This window comes from Lepidochelys kempii, chromosome 17, assembly GCF_965140265.1.
Source record: "Lepidochelys kempii isolate rLepKem1 chromosome 17, rLepKem1.hap2, whole genome shotgun sequence".
NCBI lineage: Eukaryota > Metazoa > Chordata > Testudines > Cheloniidae > Lepidochelys > Lepidochelys kempii.
Window position 1 is genome coordinate 20,371,426 of NC_133272.1, and position 22,122 is coordinate 20,393,547.

Consider the following 22,122-nt stretch of genomic DNA (forward strand, 5'->3'; position numbering starts at 1 on the left):
CAAAACCCCACACCCAGGGCAGGAGGTGTGTGGGTTACACCTGCACTCTGCAAGCAAACTGTTCTGTGATAGTCACCCCAGAGAGGGATGAGGAGAACGCAGGACAAGGTCCCCTAGTTGTGACGGCCAGCCATGAGGGGGCATTGTATACTATATCCTACTACTGTACCATAAATGTTAATGGGAATACTGTCCTTCCATTCCAGGGAGCTCAACGAGACATTATGTCTTCCTGAGGCAGAACAGAACTGATTCCTTGTTGCCCTATAGGCCTTTGACCAGCTAAACAGCCACAAAGAAGCCACAGCCAGGTGTAAGAACCACAGGTGTAAAACTGTCCGACTGCCAACCCATGAATAGAGGAGGTACAAGCCCCCCTACCCCTCCAAACTCCCCTTCTGCTAGTGTATGAATCTGACCCATGGCCTCTCGGATCTCCCCTGGTGTGTGTGTGTGGGATGGAGCTTCACAGTTCTTCCAATGTGGGCATGTGCCTTAACAGCACAGTCTGCTCCCATACATGTTAACCGTCCCCAGTACATATTCAGAGTCCTTCTCACTCCTCCAGTTTGTAGTCATCTTTGCTCTGTTATTTACATTGCCCTCGTTTCGCTCTGTGTCCCGTCCCCCCTCCCACCCCCGGGCCGAGTAGCACAGCTCTATTCACTGACCCACACTCTCATATGTAGTGTGGAAAGTCTGAGCCCTCACTCCACAGTATGAGGAGCTGACTGCCTGCACGGCACAATAAAGTTAGGAGCCCGCTACGCTCCCCAGCTTCCTTACATCTCACTAATTAATGGCAATGCAAATGAATGAGTAAATGACGAGCAAGAGAGATCTGGTTCTGCATTTACGCTTTAGAACGGTCCCAAGGGCAATACAAGAAAAAGGGAACAGGAGAGCATATGCATCCCAAAAGCATCTCCAAGGTGTGCAGTGCAAGGGGTGATCAGAGAAATCGGAAAAGCAGCTGTCTTCAGCCATCTCATTGTCAGACGTAGTCTAAAGTCACTCAACTCTGGATCTGCTGCAATTCGTGTCCTAACGCGACAGCGGTTTGAAGGAACTGAGGCTGCAACAGGTGTCACTCCCCTTTTATAGCTGCACTCTCAGAACAGGCTCCAACACTGAAGGAAGGGCAAAGTGCCCAAAACAGGCCCTGCTACTAAAAGGTTCCACCATCCTGGCTGCACCCAGTTGACACATCCCAAGAGCAGCAATACGCAGAGTTATGGACCAAGATGTAGGGGCCCTGGTCTAGTAGTCAGAGCAGGAGTCAGGTCTAGTGGGAGGAGCAGGCGTTCAGGTTGGGGAATGAAGCCAAGGGTCAGCACCAGAGTCAACTGCCAGTAACCAGAGCCAGGGGGTCAAGTCAGAGTCAGAACCAAGAAACTAAGCCGAGGGCCAGAGCCGAGATCAGATGCCAAATGCCAGAGCCAAGGGTCAAACAGGAGTCAGGGTCAGAAGTCAGAGGCCAGGGTCAGAGCCAGGACTGGTAGCTGAGGCTTGGAGGTGAGATGTAGGGGCAGGAGGAGATGCAAGGATCAAGCATGGATGGGAACAGGAGTGAAGGCATGAGCCAGGAGCAGAGCAGGAATCAGGAACAGGGCTGGGTGCAGGTCCAACACAGGCAACATAGGAGATCACCCTGTTGCTCAAACTTCCTGTGCCTCCTTCTGACTTAAATAGCAAAGTTGGACCAATTGGTGGAGCCAGACAATCCTCCACTCAGAGCTCCTGTGGGTGGTGCTTTGGCTGGGGCCACAGTCCCAGTAGCTTACAGCCTACCAGGTTTCAGTAGACATTGGCAGCTGTCTGGGGACTCCTAGGCCAGGGTTCAAGACCTGGATACCACACGGAGGACACTCAAAGAAGAATTGCTACAGACTTCCAGCAGAATTGAGCAGCTGGGGCAGCTGGGTCAAAAGGAAGAGAGGATCCTAGTGGGGAAAGGGATTAAAAATAGCTTTTCCATACGCCACAAACCAGAATGGTCCTGGTTCAGGAGACCATGTCTCAAGAGTGGCAGGCCTTAAAAAGACCATTATAAAAGAAAGGCCAGGACTGATTCCTGTGGGACACGAGTGGAAACACACCCTGTTGAAGATGATTCTGTGCTCACGCTTACATTTTGAGACCCAGCAGTTAGCAAGTTTTTAATCCATTTACTGTGCGCCGTGTTCATTTTGTATTGTTCTAGCTCTTTAATGAAAACGTTGTGTGGCACCAAGTCAAATGGGGTACAGAAGTCTAAGTATATTATGTTAACACTATTACCTTTGTCAGCCAAACTTGTTCTCTTGTCAAAAAGATGGGGAAACAGAAGCCTACAGAGACTAGTCCAAAGTCTCCCTGCATGTTGAAGTCAGAGCCAGGATTAGAACTTATGGATGACTGTGAGGAGTGTGGTGGTATGAATACCTCAGTGTGTTAGACTAGATAGAACCAGTGGTGAGCTGGAGCCGGTTCGCACCGGTTCGCTAGAACCGGTTGTTAAATTTAGAAGCCCTTTTAGAACCGGCGCCGACTCCACAGGTGGTCCAGCCCTGGAGCACCCAAGGGGAAAATTTGGTGGGTGCAGAGCACCCACCGGCAGCTCCCCGCCCCGGCCCCAGCTCGCCTCTGCCTCCTTCCCTGAACGTGCTGCCCCCCCCCCCCCCGCTTCTCCGCCCCCCCCCCCCCCCGGCTTCCCGTGAATCAGCTCTTTGTGCGGGAAGCCACGGTGGGCTGAGAAGCAGGCCGCAGCTTCCCGCTCAGGCCCAGGGAGGCGGAGGTGAGCTCTGGTTGGGGGGGCACGAGGAGGGCTGCCCGTGCCGCAGCAGGTAACCCGGGGGGGTGGGGGGCGTGCAGCAGAATCGCTCCCCGCCCCAGCTCATCTCTGCCACACTCGGCCTGAGCGGGAAGCTGCCGCCTGCGTCTCAGCCCTCCCCAGCTTCCCGCATGAACAGCTGATTGGCAGGAAGCCGGGGGGGGGGGCGGAGAAGCAGGGTGGGGTGGCGCATTCAGGGGAGGAGGCGGAGCAGAGGAGAGGTGAGCTGGGGCCGGGCGCAGGGCAGGGAGCTGCCGGTGGGGGCTCTGCACCCACCAAATTTTCCCCGTGGGTGCTCCAGCCCCGGAGCACCCAGGGAGTTGGCACCTAAGGAGCCACTTTTGATGCGATCAGTGGGGGGAGGGGCCGCTCCCCCTGCTCCCCCCCAGCTACGCTCCCCCGCCCCTAGGAGCCAGAGGGACCTGCCGGAGGCTTCCTGGGAGCTGCCCCAGGTAAGCACCGCTGGGACTCCCCACCTCGCCCCCCGGCAGGTGCTTCTGGCTCTTAGGGGTGGGGTGGGCACCCACTACGGTGGCCCACGAGACCCTCCTGCCCAGTTCTGGGGGCAGTCAGGGGACAGGGGAGGGGGGTGGATGCATCAAGGAATGTGGGGGGTTGGATGGGGCAGGAGTCCTGGGGGGCGGCGGTGAGCAATGACCCCCTCGTGGGGTGAGGAGGGAACCCGTTGTTAAGATTTTGGCAGCTCATCACTGGATAGAACATGGCAGTACCTGGTTCCTTGCCCTGTGTTCTGACTGCTAGACTGTGCCTGTCTGCATGCAGCACATAAGGAGTTAATGAAATATCACTCTTCAGGATTAAAGAGCAGCTCATCTTCTCCCACACTATATGTGGACAGTGGGGTCTTCTGAGTGACCCAGTTTTGCCTGGTTTTGCTCCTGTCACAACCCGCTGTCTGGCCAATTCACCAGCATTAGGACCCAGAGGCGGAGACGCAGTCTGAGGGATGAACCCAGTGGGAAGATCATCCTGGTAAACTGGTATAGTTCCTTTGCAGTAAAAGGAGGTACATCCACTTCCACCAGCCGAGGCAGGATAGACAAGAGATACTGAAGTTAGGACAGGCTCCTTCAGACTGAGGGAGGCAAGAAGGTGAAACCCAAAATTCACAGAGGCCCCTCTGTCTGCTTGAGTGCAAGAGAACCAGGAAGAAGGTAAGATGCGATTTCTTTTGTGTTGTGTTTCTTGCATGTTGATTAAGCTGAGACCCGGAAATGTAGGGGAAACACAGTCAGCCAGACAGCCCACTCCTGGATACTTTACAGTACACTATGCTGGTGGTGGGATGCACTATTTCCTCCCTTACGAAATACAGAGTTGATGTGTAAGCAGAGTCAGGATGGGCTCCACCCTGACATCTGGTGGTGAGGTGCGGCAAGTTGTGGAAAAGAACTTCAGGGGCTGATCTCATTTGCATAGGCACACCCACCCCGCCTACAATGAGGCCATAACTTCCCAAATGGTCACTTTGGCTGTTGTGGGATCCCCAGTGTCTTTGTTATTCGGGCGGGAAGAATAAATTGTTATTACCCTGATTATGGGAACTGTGCGTGGAACTGTACTTGGCCTTTTGTTATGATGGAGGGAATCACCATCAACTGAGTAGCACTCGCTAGGCAAGGGACATGGGTTCCAAAACTCTGTGAATGGAGAGAGACTTGAGACAGATATTAGTATTTGGTGGTGTGGGCCCCTTTGTAAAGGCCTGAAGCACCAACTGCACCTCTGTCTCTCTCCACTGTAGAATGTCAGAGCTAATTTTGGGTCTATTAAGAGTCTTGCTACAGGTACCGTGCTGCATTCACTTTGGCCTTATGGTGAACCAGCACTAAGGCTCCCACTACTATGAGCTGAAATTACTGAGAGCTGTGTCAAGTAGCAGGGAGCCGGAAGATCTAGAGTGCAGTGGTGTTGTTCATGGATAGGCTGGTGGAGTGTTCGTGAGACGGCGAGGTGAGCTGTGCAGAGCGGAGCCGTTCGTGAGACGGCGAGCTGAGCAGAGCTGTTTGTGAGATGGCGAGCTGTGCAGAGCGGAGCCCTGTGGAGCAGTCAGCTTCAGGACACGTAAGGTGCTCCTTACCTCTTTCCCCCCCCCACAGGCACATTTTAGCCAGACTGGGGAGTAACACTATGCAGATGAACTTTTGAACTCTGGGGCTGGACTTTTTGGACTTTGGGTGATTTGTGGATTGCTGGACTCAAGAACCGAGGGAAAGGATGTGGCCCAATTTTCTGGGGTGGGTCTTTGCTCATGGTTTGGTTAATGAACACTAGTTGTGGTGTTTCCCCAAGTTAATGCTGATGTCGTTTACCTCATGTTATTAAAGATTCTCTACTACACAGAGACTCTGTGCTTGCCAGAGGGGAAGTATTGCCTCTTTGAGGCGCCCAGGGGGTGTGTAAGATTTTCCCAGGTCACTGGGTGGGGGCTTGAGCCAGTTTTGCATTTGCTTTGATGAGAGGGAACCCCTGTGTACTGAACCCGGCTGCTATCAACTTGGCCTGGCAGAAGGGTTACAGATGTAAAGGTGCAATCTCAGAATTACAGTTCTGATCTGCTCTAAGTGAAAAGAGACAAGGTTACCTCACCCACCTTGTCTCACTAATATCCTGGGACCAACACAGCTTACAACACTGCAAACAACTACGTGAAAAGACTCTGGGTCAAATCCTTCCATCAGTTACAGGTGAAGTCACCGCATTTCTTCCTGAATTTACCAGTGTGACTAAGAGCACAATTTGTCTCTTTGGTGGAGATTTTCAAGTGAGTTTGGCTGTTTCCGTTTTTGGGCGCCTAACGTGTGACACCTTAAAAGAGTAAGTCTGAATTAACCTACATGCTTTTAATACATACCCCTTATGCTTTGGTCTTGCCTGTGCTATGAATGAAACAGTTACAGAGCACGCCTGTCTGCCGTCAGGTTAGCTGTACCAGGACTAAACACAGTCAGCAGCAAGAGCTGACAAGGACGAGCTGTATTCAGTACCAAACTGATTGAATTAAATTAGGGCAGCTTTGTGTGTGGACACTCTTGTCTTTGTTTCAGGTTTAAACCCATGTAACTGCCCACACTGGAGTTTGCACCAGTTTAACGACATTTTTTTAAACTAATTGAAGTTAAAGTTTAATGCAACTTCTGTAGGTAGACAAGCTTTCAGCAAGTGTTACATTTGGGTTTGATGAGAAAGAGCAGAGCTTTTTTGCAGCACTTCCTTGAAAAGAGACAAGATCCTAAGTTGCACAACCGGTTTATTAGGTTAGTAGATAGTTCAGTTTCATGTTCCTTGCAATAGAAACTGATAGCACTTTTCTACATGCAAGCAACATTCATAATAATAATAATAATATCTGGCTCTTACATTGCATTTTTATCCATAGATCTCAAAGCGCTTTCCTAAGGTCATGTAAAGGCAGGAATGAGTTCAATAAATCCTAGCGTCGGCATGAGTTCAAGAAGTAGACTCATTCCTTTCTTGTGCTTTGTGTGTGTGTCTCAGTTTCTTCTGAAATAGTCTTTAAGTGAGAGAGCAAAGTGTTACAATATTTAATTCTGCAGATGAGAGTGGGAACTCCTGGCATGCAGATGGCCTTCTGTGCTAGTCATGTTCTCCCATTCATGAAAACGCAGGAAAAAAATAGTCTCCCCCATTTACTGTCGCTTTTCCACTTTGGTTAGTTACAGAATAGTCTTGCAGTATTGTGGCAGAAGGATACCTGAAGTAAACAATTCACCCCACTTAGCAAAACACTTTCTGTTTCCATTTCAGGGAACAGGAAACTGTAGTCTCTAATCAAAAATAGTCACAGGGAAAAGCACCAAGGCAGAAAACAATCAGTCCAACTAGTACATGCAGTGAGGATATGAGATCTCTGATCTCACTTCACCACTTGGAGTATCCGGCCATCCCAACCTCATGCTTAAAAAATAAAAACTTTCTACACCATCATGTGTTTCCTATATATCTTTGTATAATGCTTTTATGCATAACATCACAGTTCTGTATTTTCAGTATAACGTTGAATTAATTTGTATCTATTTTTAACAGTAGGAAGCATTATAACACGTTGATACTGTATTTGTTGTGCTGGGGTTTAAAATGTACATCTTTTGTAAAGTAGATTAAAGCTGTCTCACAACAGAGCTATGACATAAGGTACCAGAAATGCATATTTGACTGTTGCTAAACTCTTTATCCTTTTACTTCTGAAACAGATGGACAAACTCTCCAGTGAAGAGTTTTTCATGTTCTTGTTTCCCTTTTTTTGAACCCCCTCTTAACAGAGCAATAACCTTTTTGAGATGGTGACCAGTAGTGGGGGAATGTTACATTTAACCAACCTTAATCCCTTTTAAATGACATTTTTATTCAATTAATGGAGTAAGACAGGGCTGTGTCAACAGTTCAGATCACTCTTAGGGGATGTCTACATTACAGAGACTATACCGGTATAACCAGTAGCCTACTGCTTTTACCCTGAGAGAAGGGGTTTTCCTGTGGGTGTAGGAACACCACTTCTCTGAGCAGCAGTAGCTACGTCAATGACACAGCTAGGTCTGTGCTCGGGTTAGGTTGGCATAGGTATGTCGCTCAGGGGAGTGGATTTTTCACACCCCTGACAGATGTAGCTATGTTGACCTAACTTGTAGATCAGGCCTTTAAGTGGGGCCAGTGTAACCTCAGCTGAAACTCAACCAATCATCACAGTTGCTCTCCAGCTAATTTGCATGCTGCACTTCTAATGGTTCAGATGACTGGATGCATGCGTCCAGAATTCTTATTGGTGGATTACTTGGCCCCAACTGGGAACATGTGGTAAGGATTTTATCTTGAACCACATCTAGCGTGTTAAGTTTTAGCACTAGAAAGTGTTTTATCATTATTTCTCTTGTAACCATTTCTGACTTTAACTACAAAAAGAGAGATTTTAAGTGAGTACAAGGAATTAAATAAACTTTTTGTATTCTTTAATCAAACTAATTCAGTGTTTGTGTTTAAACTGAAATGTTGGGTAACGCCAATTAAAGTAGCAATCTGTTGTATATTGGCCCCCGTACCGGGGCAACAGACCTATAATATCTGACCTGTCCAATGCAGAACACACGCTTTTGGGAGAATTCAGGACTGGCGTGTGTTGGGATCACCCTGCAGGTAGTAACCAAGGCTGCTGGAAGCCAGAGCGTGGCTGGTGTTGCTGCTGACAGGCTGTTGGGGTCAGAGTTGCTAGACCAGGGCTGTAGCTATATACAGACACTCACGGTGTGACCTGCATGCTGGTAGGCTGGTTGTGAGCGACCCAAGTTGGGAGCTACAGCAGCAAAGCATTGTGAGGCACCCACGGTTGAAAGGCAAGTTGTGACAGAACCCCTCACTGGTCCGGATTGCACCCTAGAATGCAACCCCTGGGTCTCCCACAAAAGCACCCCACTCAGTGCACGCTACTCAGGACAAATATGGCAGAGCCATTGGTACTGTCTCTTGTGTGAGAGGATGGACGTATAACCCACATCCACTCTGTGTGGTGCTCTTTCCCCTGCTGGTGGTGCCTACAGCCTTGGCTAACTGAATTGAATTTTTTGCTCAGGGAGTAGAGGCTCATGCTTTAAGATCCAGAGGCCTCAGGTTCAATCCCCTCTGCCAACAACCCACCCAAGGGGCATTACACATGGTCTTCAGTTCTCCCGCTGCCCCTACCTATCGTTTTAATATAATGCTTTAAGAGAGACTTATCCTTTTGCTTGTTTCAGGAACAGGATGGCCCTGAAAGAGGAGCACCCGTCTGTTGATCTCAACACTAACTATGCTGATGTGGTTGTGAAAGTTGAAAAAGTAACTTTTGGCGAGAAAACACGAAACAAAATGCACAACACCAAACTGAAAAGGAAACAAAATGGTAAAATCTCCCAAGCAGCGTGTGCATTGTTGAACTCCGGAGGCGGCTTGGTAGAGGCGGAGATTGAGAACGAATGCTACAGTTACACAAAGGATGGGCTTGGGCAGGATATAGGACAATCCCTTACGGAACTCATTTCATCTAAAAAGTTTGAAAACTATTTTGAATATATGCAGCAGAACAACAAGTTATTCATTTTTGTGAAGTCTTGGAGCAGTGAAGTTTTGCCTTCACCACGGATTTGCAGCATAAGAACAGGCTTGTACCAAAGATCTGGCACTTCTGCTGAGAGAACGAATTCTGGCATGGCTGCAGAATTTCTTGAAATGAAGAAAGCTTGTGACAGGAGAGAATCTGATGAGACAAAGCAAAGAGCTGAGACATCTGTTCTTCCTGAACACTGGTCAATACATGACTCTGCTGAAGATATTTTTAATGCAGACCACCTCACCTATGGTGAGAAACTGAATTTCACTGAGTCGACCCATGTGGAATTTAAAGAGTTCTCTTCAAAGAACATCTTGAAACACATTGAAGACAACTTGCCACATTATATCTCTGCTTTTGCAAACACACAAGGGGGATATTTGTTTATTGGAGTGGATGACGGTAGGAAAGTGGTTGGATGTAGCAAAGAAAATGTTAAAACCAATGAATTATGCAGAGTAATAGAATATGTCAGCAAGAAGTTGCCTATCTCACATATCTGTAATTCTCAGGCAAAACTGAATGTTGCCCATAAAATCCTGCCTGTGTGGGATAATGATGGGAACTTGCGTGGCTATCTATGTGCTGTGAAAATCAAACCCTTTTGTGGCGCTGTGTTTTCGGATAACCCTGACTCATGGATTTTGAAGAGTGACCGCATTGAGAGACTGATGACCGAAGACTGGACAGCTATGATGGTGGCAACCGATCCAGGTCAAATGATTAAAAATATAAACTTTAACAGTTTATTTTCCCATATTAACCTAAACTTCAGTGTTTCTAGCTTGGTAGCATGACTGGCAACTTGACAAATGAAGTGGTTCGAAAACTTAAAGTCACTGGTGTCCCACAATACTTTTCTTAAAGGGACACTGTCAACTTAGAAATCACTTATAACAATGTGAGATGAAAAAAAATCTGACATAAGTTATAACATATGGCCAAAAGTATTATATGTCTAAACAATTGGAGGGGAAAATATTTTCTCTTTGTTCGGTTCATTTACTCTAGGACAACACTGTGTCTACAGCCCAGCCAGTTTCTCCTGTTTGCAGAGATGTTTCACACAGCAAAGGGGGAGGGAGAAGCATTTAAGCCCTGATTTTGTCACCCTCCATCACACTGTGTTGTGCCTTGTGTCACAGGGTGAGGTGGGCCGTGCAGAGGACCCCAGCCATCACCTGTGCTAGTGTTTACTGCTAGATCAGGTGAATGCAAGCAGTAGCAAGGCCTACTGGGATGAGAGAAGCAGGACAGAATAGAGAGAGCTGAGGAGACCAGTAGCTACAGGAAGCACTACAGAGGCCAGGACCTGGCAATGGAGAATGGAGCCCAGGAGGGGCTTGGCAGATGACTGCTGGAAGAAGATGGGAAGAATCACAGTATTCAGTTAACCCTCCCCCCTTTGCCTTAATGACACTCATCCCTAGGTGACTAGGATTACATCCCGCGGTGACTAGGATTATATCACTTTCTTCCGATTGACGGTTGTGACTCACTTTGGATCAAACCTGTCCTTCATCACCCTAGGACCACTTACTGTTTGTTACTCTGAGTGGAGGTTACAGAAATCTTTGGTTTTCATTATTATTTCTTAGCAGTTCTAGGAGCAAACAAAAATGGAGGTTGTCCCAAGCTCTCATTGTCCTTGATGTTTAGGGGAAAAAACCACAATTAAATACAAAATCAAACCCTCACCTCAACTGCACTATACATGGCAGGAAATAATTAAAAACCTTTTATAGCACAGCAGAAATGAGAGAAAAAATACTCCATCCTCTTCAAATATTGCCCCTTAAGAAATATCTCCCTCCTAAATTCCCCATGAACAGATGAGCCTTTCTGCTTATCATGAAGATCAAGAAAGGGATGTGTGAGGGGTGAGTTCTCAAATGGAGGAGCCCGCAAGGAGAATGCCCTGCCAGCCTCCTGCTCTCTCTGATATCCTGAGAGCTCAGGAGCCTCCGCCAATCTCAGTTGTGGTGGTATGGCCTGAGTTGAGAAGTGTCTCTCAATCTGGGAGGTCCCAGGCCATTAGAACTTTACAGGTCAAAACCTACACCTTAAATTCCACTCAAAAACCCACAGACAGCAAGAGCAGATGACAAGGCCCTGGTGTGATATGCTCAACAGCGAGATGCCCCATTGAACAAGAATATTGTAACACTTGGCGTTGTCCTCGGTTTCTGCATTAATTTAAGATGCAGTCCTGTGTACTGCACTTTGTAGACACCTAGTCTAAAGTGACAAAAGCAGGAATCATGGTAGCAAGCTTCACATCCAACCTCCTGGTTAGATGCGAGCAGAGGAAGCCATTTTGGCTAACACTGAAAGAGAACCCTCCAGTACTAACTGGGAATCTAACCAGACTCCCAAGTAGCAAACAAGAGTAGCAAATAGTGGATAAACAGCCTCAGTGAGGTTATGTCTTGGCTGACAAAACAGGTGTGTTTTTACACCGAGACAGGTAACTCAAGATGGCTCTCGATGTGAAATTCTAGTGGAGACAAGGCAGGGATAGTTTTTACATTAAAGTAGTCAACATCACTAATTTTTTGTCACGAAGATGGCCTAAAAGGGCAGACACAGTCTTCATCAAAACGTACCGCATCATCTGAATTGGCAGAGACAGTAACAGAAAGTTGAGTGTCATCTGCATACAGAAGACATCATAACCCATGTTCCTCCTTAACCCTGCCAGGGGAGGCCCTCATCCTGAATCAAATCGCAAATGGTGAAAACATTATTGATCACTGGCCTTTTCTTCATCAGTGTGAACCAAAGATCAAGCTCTTTCTCTCCCAATTTCAACCTCCTTATGAAATAATTACAGACAAAACCAATGGGACAATCAAATATCTTGGTCCTGATTTATACCTTCTCCTTACTTTTCCTACCTTGCCTCCTTCATGCTTGGCCCTTGCAATCAACTCCCAACTTCAGGGTCTCCATATCTCCAGTATGCAAAAGAATGAATTCTTCTACTCTTTCAGCCACCGTAAGGTAGCCATAAAGTAAGGGACACTGCTGCAGCAGCTGGGTACCCAGATAAGGGCCTTCAGTTAAAGTAATTAATCTCATTTCATTTTGAGTGAAATGAATGCAAATGCGAAACCCACAGCAATTCTGAGAGCAGTTCAGGGCATGCTCATTAAAAATCCTTATGGTGGTGCTGGGGTGAAATAAGTATATTAATATTAAATTTTAATTTACTTTTCAAGAGATTTCAAATCCAGTTAATGTCTTGAAGACTGAGCTGAGTGTGTCATGTGGACCTCCACTCACTAAAACGGTGTATTCCAACCCAGGCATCACATGTCTTCGTGATCTGCAAAAATCTCTATTTTCAGGTATGTCTTTTTGGTTTTTATTAGTTTATTTCTGGTTTCTGTACATTGACAGACATGTTTGAAGGCATTTGGTTTACAAATAACATTAGAGTGGAATAAGAAGTGATGTTCTATGCACGCACAATACTGGCTTTTGAAGAATTAAGGACTGAAGCCACTAGCAATATCGTATGAACTGGTGAAAAACAGACCAACCTTGACCTCTCCGAATCCTCCTTACCTCTCTGGCCAACCCTCCCTCACCATGGTTAATTTATTTGAATGTGTGATCTATGTGATATTCAATTCTTATTTCAATGTTTTTCACATAAGAGAATGTGCAGGTGCTATATAATTACTATAAGTCAAATGGGTGTCCTTGTAGGTGTCTTTTATACTTAAGTGTGAATTTCCTGGGGTCTTTGGGGTCTCAGACATTTAATATTGAATTTAGTTTTGGTCTGCTGGATTTCCTTAATATTTGTTTTATATTTCACTTTTTGATGTCATTATACAGCTGGTGGAGGTGTATGAAATGATAATGCTGTTTCCAAATTTAGGCTTTTTTTGAGTAACGAATCATTCCAGAACCTTTCCTGATTTTCGTGAACATGTTCAATTGTTGTAACTATTAAGATGAATAAATTTCAGACTGTGGATTGTTCCTAATCTGTTCCTGTCAACTATTCATTGTTCATTCTTCACGATGTGTGATTGAACACCTAAGCCACATCTGCTCCCTGACTGGATGACTGAACCATTTTAAACAGGGCACTAGGTAATAAGAAGTAATGAACTTCTGCTATAAGTTTGCAAATGAAGTATGATTTTGCTGAACGCTTGTGAGAAATTTGGGATGTTCTAGTTATCCAGTGACGAAGCAACTCACCCAAGGCCTCTCAGTGAATCAGTGGCAGAGGAAGGATTAAATTCAAGGGCCTCTTGACTCCCATCCTTGTCCTCCCTCCTTCAGGCTGCCAGAGGATTTGAGCATCGTGCACTGCCGCTGAGTTCAGCTACACTTGTGAGAGCTCAGCACTTTAGGTGTCTCAAACTGAGCACCCAGAAAATGAACACACAGTGACCACCGGTGAAAAATTTCATTCCACGCACCTTTGTCCAGCCTCTCTCAGAGTCGCTGGATCTCCATCATGGGTCTGTCATTTCTCTCCCTCATCCAGGGTATGACAGCACTGTCACCTAGTGGTTTCTCACACTAGGGGCTCTTGTTGTGCCTTTTCCAGAACTGCAGCCCTAGGGCCCTAGACACTGAAGCAGTCCTCTGGTCTGTCCCCAAATTATCCCCACTTCTTTCCCCTCAAGGGCTACTGTTTAGGTTCCGCCCTGCCCAGGGTACGCAAGGAAAACTGTGTTACCAAAAGTTACATGCTACATGTGTAAAAAGGTGTTACTTTAAACTAGGAGGTTGTGAATTTGCATGGTTTGGTTAATTAGAGCCTGTAAAGGGGCACTCACCTCTTGAGTGCCTCCTAGCAGCTGGGTGCAGTGCTGCAGTCCTTTTCTCACCTCGGTGCCCCCTGCCAGCCAACCTTAGCAGGTTTTCCATGGCTAGGCCCTCCAGCCAAGTCACAAAGTCTAAATGAATCCCTTCTGGGGTATTAAAGAGTCCTTGCTAGGGTCTTTGGCCCATGCTCTGAGCCCTGCAAATTCAGCCCTTTCGGCTCTCAAATAAGGCCTGCCCCTTTGTGGGGTTTATGCCTCTTCACCTGTGGTAGATACGGAACCAGCTACTCCAGGTTCCAACCCAGGGATCCTATACACAGTAGCCATGTACTCAATCCTTTACTGCAGTTTCCCTGAGCCTCTTCCTACCATTCCTTTATCTCCAGCTGTATCTCAGGACCAATGTCTTCAGGTCTTTCTCTGATCCCACCCCCATGTAAGCCTAGCCAGCCATAACTAATTGCCTAGCTCCTTTGTCCAGAGAGGAGCACCCTTCCACATACCTCTGGTCCCAGCTTGGAGCTGAACTGCTAAGGCAGGTGGCTCCTTTTATCTGGGCCAGCAGGGCCCTTATTGGCTGTTCCTAGCCCCTCTAGTCCCAGGTCTCTGTGGTTTCCAGAACAGCTGCTCTGGAGAGTCCTCTCTAGGCAAGCTGGAGGACTCACCTTCGCTGCTTTTCCCCTCTCACCTTGCTGCTTGTTGGGGTGGGGTGTAGTAGGACCATGGCGCCCCCAGCAGGAGGCTGCAAAGGTCGAATACACCCCATCACAGAGCCACACAAAATAATCCCTGACGAGGCATCTGGGGAGTCGCTGCAGATACAGAGATTGTGGGGTGTGTTCTGTAGCTTGTTCAGTAGCATGCAAGACTGAAGTAAGATAGTGAGTCTTTCCTCTCAGCTATAAGGGAGACTTTTATAAGGACTGAGGGGGCACTCACTGGTGCTCCCATGAAGCTAGAAGATGAGTGAAGCTGACAAAACCATCGATTTGGAGAGAAAGGGGTACCCAGCCTCAGGAGACAGTAGACCAGCTTCCCATTTCCAGGAAACATTTCAGGTGAAATGCTTGTAGAATGCAAAAGTGCCTAAAAAAGTTTTGGCTCCCATCCTAACCACTCACCATAGTAAAGTTAAGCAAATGCATCATAATACCTAATTCTTATATAGTGCTTTTCATCAGTAGATTTCAAAGTGTGTGCATCAGAGTTTGCAGTATCAGGGCCTTTATTTGTAAGCTCAGTGGAGCCCTCTGAATAAGAAAACAGATTCCTGAATACATAGCCCAAGTTCAGTCTGCTACTATTTGTGAAGTCTTACTACTTATTCGCTGAAAATATTACCAAATTTCAACATTCACAGATTTTTGCACGCACGACAATTTTTCTGAACATTCATGCTGGTTAGGCATTATTATTTATTCCCCTGTTTGAAAAGTTTCTGTCTTGCTGTCAGGGAGCAGAATCATTACTGTGTGACCAGTACATCACGAATAGCAAACAGGAAAAGCAAAGCGTTTGTGAACAATCGGCAGTCTGAAAATTATTCATCACTTAATTCAAATATTCCGCAAGTCCCTGGGGATGACAAATGCATTTGCAGAAATCAAGACAGCTTTGTGAATGATTTGACACCTAAAAATGGGCTAACGGCCCAATCCTGCAAAACTGTATGCAAGGGAGTAACTCTGTTTCTTTTATAAAAAGTAATTATTAACAGCTCCTAATTCAGCTTTAGAAAAGGAGTTAAGTGTTAAGAGAGTAGTTAGGAAAAGTGGCAGAAACAGCAGCTCAGAACTTTGGTGAAGATGGGACAATTAAAAACTTTTTGCAAGTGGCCCCTCCTTTGGCAGTGTGAGCAGAGGTGCCTAGGAATTAGTGGCCCATGGAGACTGAGCTCCCCTCTCATCCCTATGGGGGTCCCTACAGAGTATAGCTGAGACTCACTGGTGGATGATTATGGGCAGGGGCTTGGGGCCGTGGGTCACAGGAAAGCCCATTTGCCATTGCTCAGGCTGTACGGGTTCTGTGCATAAGGGACTTCAGCCGTCAGGATTGCCAATCCAACATTTTTACCATCAGGTTTCAGAGTAGCAGCCGTGTTAGTCTGTATCCGCAAAAAGAAAAGGAGGACTTGTGGCACCTTAGAGACTAACCAGTTTAACAAATTTGTTAGTCTCTAAGGTGCCACAAGTCCTCCTTTTATTTTTACCATCAATACCTTCAGTTGGAACAACTTTTCAAACTGTACTGCAGTGTCTTAATAAAAGGAAGAAGAAAAGAAAATGGACATAAAATTTGTTAATATTTTTCTAATTCTCTCAATTTCTAGTAATTTCTAATGGGATAACATACACACCAGAAAACCTCACCAAAGAGCTGTTCTCAAAGTATCCAGGGCTGGAGAATTTAATGAACGAGCAAATGGAAGAGCTGCAGGCATCTCAGGGACTACTGATATTTTCAAGGAGCTGGGCTGTAGATATCGGATTGCCAGAGAATCAGCAAGTTGTCTGTGATGCTCTCTTAATAGCTGCAGGCAAACACCCAACGCTGTACACTGTGACTCAGAAGGACTGTTCTGCGAATATGTTTGAATATGCAAGACAAACTGCTTGTGCATTGAAACAGAAACTGGTAAATGTTGGGGGATACACTCAGAGAGTGTGTGTGATTCCCCATCTCCTACAGCTTGGAACCAATGAAGAAGGAAATACAGAGTTGGATTTGCAAGTTAAGTACCCTGGTAGCTACAATGTATCCCACAAGGACATGCCAAAATTACTGGACTCACTTGTGATAATCTTACTGGGTTTTAGGTCCTTTTTAAGTGACAGCCTTGGTTGTGAGTTTTTCAATCTCCTCACTGTTAAACAATATGAGTTACTAAGAACAGATTTCCATAAGATCAAGAAGCAATTTATTTATGGCCTGCCAGGAAATGGGAAAACGACAGTGGCCCTGAAAATCATAGAGAAGATAAAAAATGTGTCTCATTGCAAGTCTGAAGATATTCTCTACCTATGTGAGAACCAGCCACTGAGTGAATTTGTGAGGTGAGCAATTTATATGTAAGTCAACATTGTGCCCAAATGTATCTAAAATGGGGGGGAGGGAGAGGAAAATCAATACCCAAAAATCTTTTACAAGCTGTAGAAAGACCTTCCTGCTCTCAGGCCTTGTCTACAGTATGAACAAACAGACTCCTAATTCCCCAGCAGTGTAGCTCCACACAAGGTCACAGTAGATGACACAGTGGTAGACATGCCTGCACCCTGTCTACATTAACAGTTCCTATTATTGCTACAGCCAGTGGAGAATTATCAGTCTGAAGTTTGCCAGTGTAGGCACAGCTTGAAATGATGCCACAGATGAGCTAGTCGTTTTCATGTTACAGAACAATCTGGACAGGTATAATGGCATTTGGAATGGCTTTCTCCACAAACCACCTTAAACCGTTTTGGGTCAGATTAACCCCTCCGCTAGTACAGGGAGGTGCAAATGCACCTCCAGAAGCCAGCTAACCCCCTGCACCCTAGAGGAGATTCCTCTCTAGAGGATGGCAAATAGTGTTTGTATTGCTGTCTTCCCTGGGGGTAAACTGCGGGAGGGCAGCTTTGGTATCTGCTGGATGCTGTATACAAACCTGGCTGGCAGAGGCTGTAGCTGAGATGAGCTGGAACCAGCGCACACCTTCCTGCTCTTACACAGCCCTCCGTGGCCAGCACCACCCATTCTTCAGGCTTCTGAGCTCGCCAGTGTAGGAGAGGTTGCAGTCCCCTTTGGGGCAAGTCCAGGACAAAATTACATACAGCTGCACCAGTGCTCACAATGCTGTGAATTCTAGCACGGACTAGGCTCAGGTACTTGGGTGCTGTGGTGGGATCATCACAGGGAGCCACTGTTTCTTCATGGGCCCTTTGCATTCCCTGGCACCAACTCATCCTGGCCTGGTCTTTCAAAAGTCTTTCAAAATCAAAATTACTTTAGACTCAGACCATGATAACAGAAGTCCTCCCAGTGTTCCTTCTGGATGGAGTGGGTTTTTTGCTCCTCTTCTATAGCCTGAGAACAAGTCACACATTTCCATGCTGTCTTCCACATCCATCAGAACAATATCCTCGGGAGTGGCTCACCAAAGGGGTCCGGAATGCCACCCAGATATTCGACATCATGGCACAAGAGATGGAGAAGATTGTAAGACATCAACAAATAGATATTCCTCATCAGCGGTTAAGAATGTTGTTGGATGAAGCTGAATGTGCCCATCCCCTGCCAGGTGTTTCTAAGGTAGAAAGAAACTTGGAGGAGGATGAAATAGTAACATATGTGGTTGAAAACTGTCTCCAATATTTCTCAAAATGGTTACTCTGGGAAAGACATTGCTATCCTGTGCAGCACAGTGAAAGAGAAGGATAAATATCGTCACGTGCTACAGCCCAAAATGGAAAATGAGATGAAGAATTTCAAGCTGGATGCAGATTTCACAATGGCAGATTTCACAATGCTGGGACATGGCATTGTTCTTGACAGCATCCGTCGCTTTTCTGGCCTGGAAAGGAGCATCATATTCAGTATCAAACCAGTCCCTACACAGGAGGAGATTTCGAACAATCTTTTACTCTGTGTGGTATCTAGAGCTAATTTACAACTTCATTTGTTGTATGGAAGAGTGCAAAGTACGAAAAAGCTGACGGTGGTGCACTCACAAACTGATTGAACGTGAGGTCTGTAACTGCTGTCTGGAGTGCCTGTCCTCCACTTCTGTTGTTGACTCTCTCCAGTTTAGTTTCTGCCCTCTGCACTCCTCTAAAGTCTCTAATGTACTCTTTGTGGCCAAATCTCAGGGTATGTGCTCCATCCTTAACCTCCTTGTCCTGTTGGCAGCTTTTGACACTGTTGACCACTCCCTCCTTCTTGAAATGTTGTCCTCAGCTGGCTTTTGTGGTTCTGTCCTTTTGTGGTTCTTCTCCCATCTCTTTGATTGCTCTTTAAGCGCTGTGTTTGATGGGCCATCATCCTCCCCTTTTCTGAGAGTGTCCTCTTCACAGCTCCTCCTCCTTTTCCCCTCCTCCTCTACATCTCCACCCTAACTCTAGGTAGTCTTATCTGCAAGCATGGCTTGGATTACTCTCCTGGGCTAATGACTCAAAAAATCTACCTGTCATTGCCAACCAGAATTTGTAGAGCATGTGAGAAAAAATGTAAACCTCTGTTTATGGTGTGTCCCAAATATTCAAAAGCACCAGTGAAAAAATACCACTCCAGACACCCTGAAGAGTGTGTGTGTGTGTGGTGCACACGTGCGTGTGTGTACATATCAATATATACAAGATAAGTATCTTGTTAAAGAAAAAACACACTTCAATAAAATACTCAAGTTCCCTGACTGCAAATTGAATTAGTAAAAGAAAACCCAAACCAATTAAATCAACAAGCTCTAGAATTCTGAGCAATCCTCATTCACTGTGCATCCCACTCAGCTGCTATACACTCAGTACAAAAAAAGAAAAGGAGGACTTGTGGCACCTTAGAGACTAACCAATTTATTTGAGCATGAGCTTTCGTGAGCTACAGCTCACTTCATCCGATGCATCATCGGATATAGCTCACGAAAGCTTATGCTCAAATAAATTGGTTAGTCTCTAAGATGCCACAAGTCCTCCTTTTCTTTTTGCGGATACAGACTAACACGGCTGCTACTCTGAAACCACTCATTACAAACTCGCTTGCACAGAAATAAAAACTGATGTGGTAGCACAAATCTGTCCATCCTGAGCCGCATACATTGTACATATATCCACAGTGGTGGTTAGGTATGTAATGCTTTAAGTTCCAGGGCACAAACATAATATCAATCATCAATCTATCTGAAAACTGTTGAATCATTATGATAGTACAAAGGGAACAGAATGGTAATTAGATGCTAACTACATTGTTACTTCTCTCTCTGAACTTTAAATTAAATAACCTGGTGATTACTTTAATTTAAAAAATTGCCTTTTGTGTGGATTGTCATATTGTGATAGTGTAGATCGCTTGCTCTGACTCATTGCAATCTGATTTCTTATTTTTATTTTGTGAATTGCTGTATTACTGATTGTAGCAAGGAGGAATAATACTAAAAAAAGATTGTAGAATTATATGTGGCAAATACTTTAACATCTTATCGTTATTACTATACAATTTGTTTTCTGCAATAACTAATTTGAATATATATATTTTTAATTTAGAGCACTGTGAGGCAGTATAGAGTCTGTAGTAGGTCAAATGTTTTTATTTCTGGATATAAAGAAGATTCATACAACATGCTTCATACAACATTCCACAGTATGCTTCAACTACACAGAATCCACATCCCGGCTCATTAAACAAATCTTCATTTATAGGTCACAATATGTTTGTTTCTTATTCTGGTTGTTTGCCACCCCTCACAGTGAACACTCTGGCATATGGTATCTCCAGTTCTAGCCAAACATTGTCCCTAGGGCTTGGGCTGCTAGGCACTACTGCGCTGCTAATAATATGCTCTCTATCCTTCAGACACCGAGCTCTGCACTCCGATAGGCACAGCTGCTAAGTGAAAACAGGTGAATCCAGATGTCACTTTCATGGGCTTGTGAATGTGGCAGGTCCTGGCTGAATGACCTCTCCTAATTTTCTTTTTCTTTTCTTTTCTTTTCTTTTTTTTTTTTTTTTTTGGACCCGTTTATACTCAGAAAAAGATGTGTGTTTTAAAACATAGCAGCGAATGCCTGTTAAATCAAAGTGTTTTCAGTGTCTATTTCAGGAAAACTGACGTTTTTATCTGACCTAAGTAATCAGGACTTGCCTTTAATAGTACAAATGTGTCTTTTTAAATATATCTTAGTTAACATGTGCTAACTAACTAACTTGTGTTAAACTTCTAGTGTAGACAAGGCAAGTTTTAAACTTAACACATGTTAGCTGGTCAAGATAAACCCCAGTGAGGAGCCTCAAGTTCACTTTTTTTCCTAGTGAAGGCAAGGCCTGAATGACTTGGGTAATATACAAGGGCATGTCTACACTTGCTATTTAAAGCGGAAAAAGTCCCTTTTTTGTGCAGAAATCATGGGAGCGTCTACACTTGCCAATGACTTTTTGCAGTGAAACTCAGAAGTTTCACCGGAAAAGGAAAACCACCTCCACGAGAGGCGTACAGCTCTTACCGGGGATGCTTTTGCGGTGATGTGCAAGTGAAGACATGTTCTTCCTCTTTACACAGCTTTTAGCCTCCTGAGGATATCCCACAGTGCCTAGGTGACCACTCTGGCCAGCAGTGCTGCTCCTCTGTTGCCAGGTAAACAGACATCCACCCCTACCCCTGTAAAGCCCCAGGAACTTTGAAACTCCCCTTCCTGTTTTCTTGGCAAGTGCTCACTTATCTGGCCAGGTGACGATAGCTGCTCCATGGAGCAAAGGATCCCCAGCTTGGAGCAATGCTGACCTACTGCAGCTGATCAGTGTTTGGGGAGAGGTGGCTGTGCAGGGACCCAGCCCCCAGCCCCTTCTCACAGGACCTATCATCAAACTGGAGAGAGCTGCACTGTGGGATAGCTGCCCTGAGTACGCTGCTCCCATCAGCGATGGAAGTGCTGCTAATGTGAACACTCTCTGATGCCTGAGGAATGAAGGGAGGACACAAACCAGCGCTTTACTTTCACCGGTTCCCTATCACCAGTGAAACTTACAGCGCAAAAACTCTGCAAGTGTAGACAGACCCTAAGAGACGGTTATCCTGAAGTAGAAACTGAAAACACTTAAACTAGCAGGACATTGTCAAATAGTTGGAACACTAGCTACAGGTGGGTTGGGCTGAGGGTGTGATGAGCTTCAACAATGTGCTAAAATGTACATTTTCTTCTGCTGTTAGGAATAAATGAGACACTAAAAAAGGCCTTTTGGTCAGCGGATAAATTCACTTGGCTTTCCTTAAGATAGGAAAAACCTGTATTATTTCATGCCATCTGTCAAGGTTCCTTCCCCACTCTGAACTCTAGGCTACAGATGTGGGGACTTGCATGAAAGACCCCCTAAGCTTATTCTTACCAGCTTAGGTTAAAAACTTCCCCAAGGTACAAACTTTGCCCAGTCCTTGAACCTTATGCTGCCACCACCAAGAATCTTACACAAAGATCAGGGAAAGAGCCCACTTGGAGACATCTTCCCCCAAAATATCCCCCCAAGCCCTACACCCGCTTTCCTGGGGAAGGCTTGATAAGAATCCTCACCGATTTGTACAGGTGAACACAGACCCAAACCCTTGGATCTTAAGAACAATGAAAAATCTATCAGGTTCTTAAAAGAAGAATTTTAATTAAAGAAAACGTAAAAGAATCCCCTCTTTAAAATCAGGATGGTAAAAACCTTACAGGGTA

At 45.6% G+C, this 22,122-nt stretch overlaps 1 protein-coding gene across 1 annotated transcript; it reads left to right on the forward strand.

Annotated features, from left to right (window-relative positions):
- Positions 1–8,584: 8,584 nt before the first annotated feature.
- On the forward strand, positions 8,585–18,443 carry LOC140899852 (schlafen family member 8-like). The gene is given in 5 exon segments (XM_073316019.1): positions 8,585–9,647; positions 12,155–12,283; positions 16,056–16,779; positions 17,788–18,079; positions 18,081–18,443. Coding segments are annotated over 5 exon segments (2,568 nt in total). The 5' UTR covers positions 8,585–8,587.
- The last annotated feature ends 3,679 nt before the right edge of the window (positions 18,444–22,122 follow it).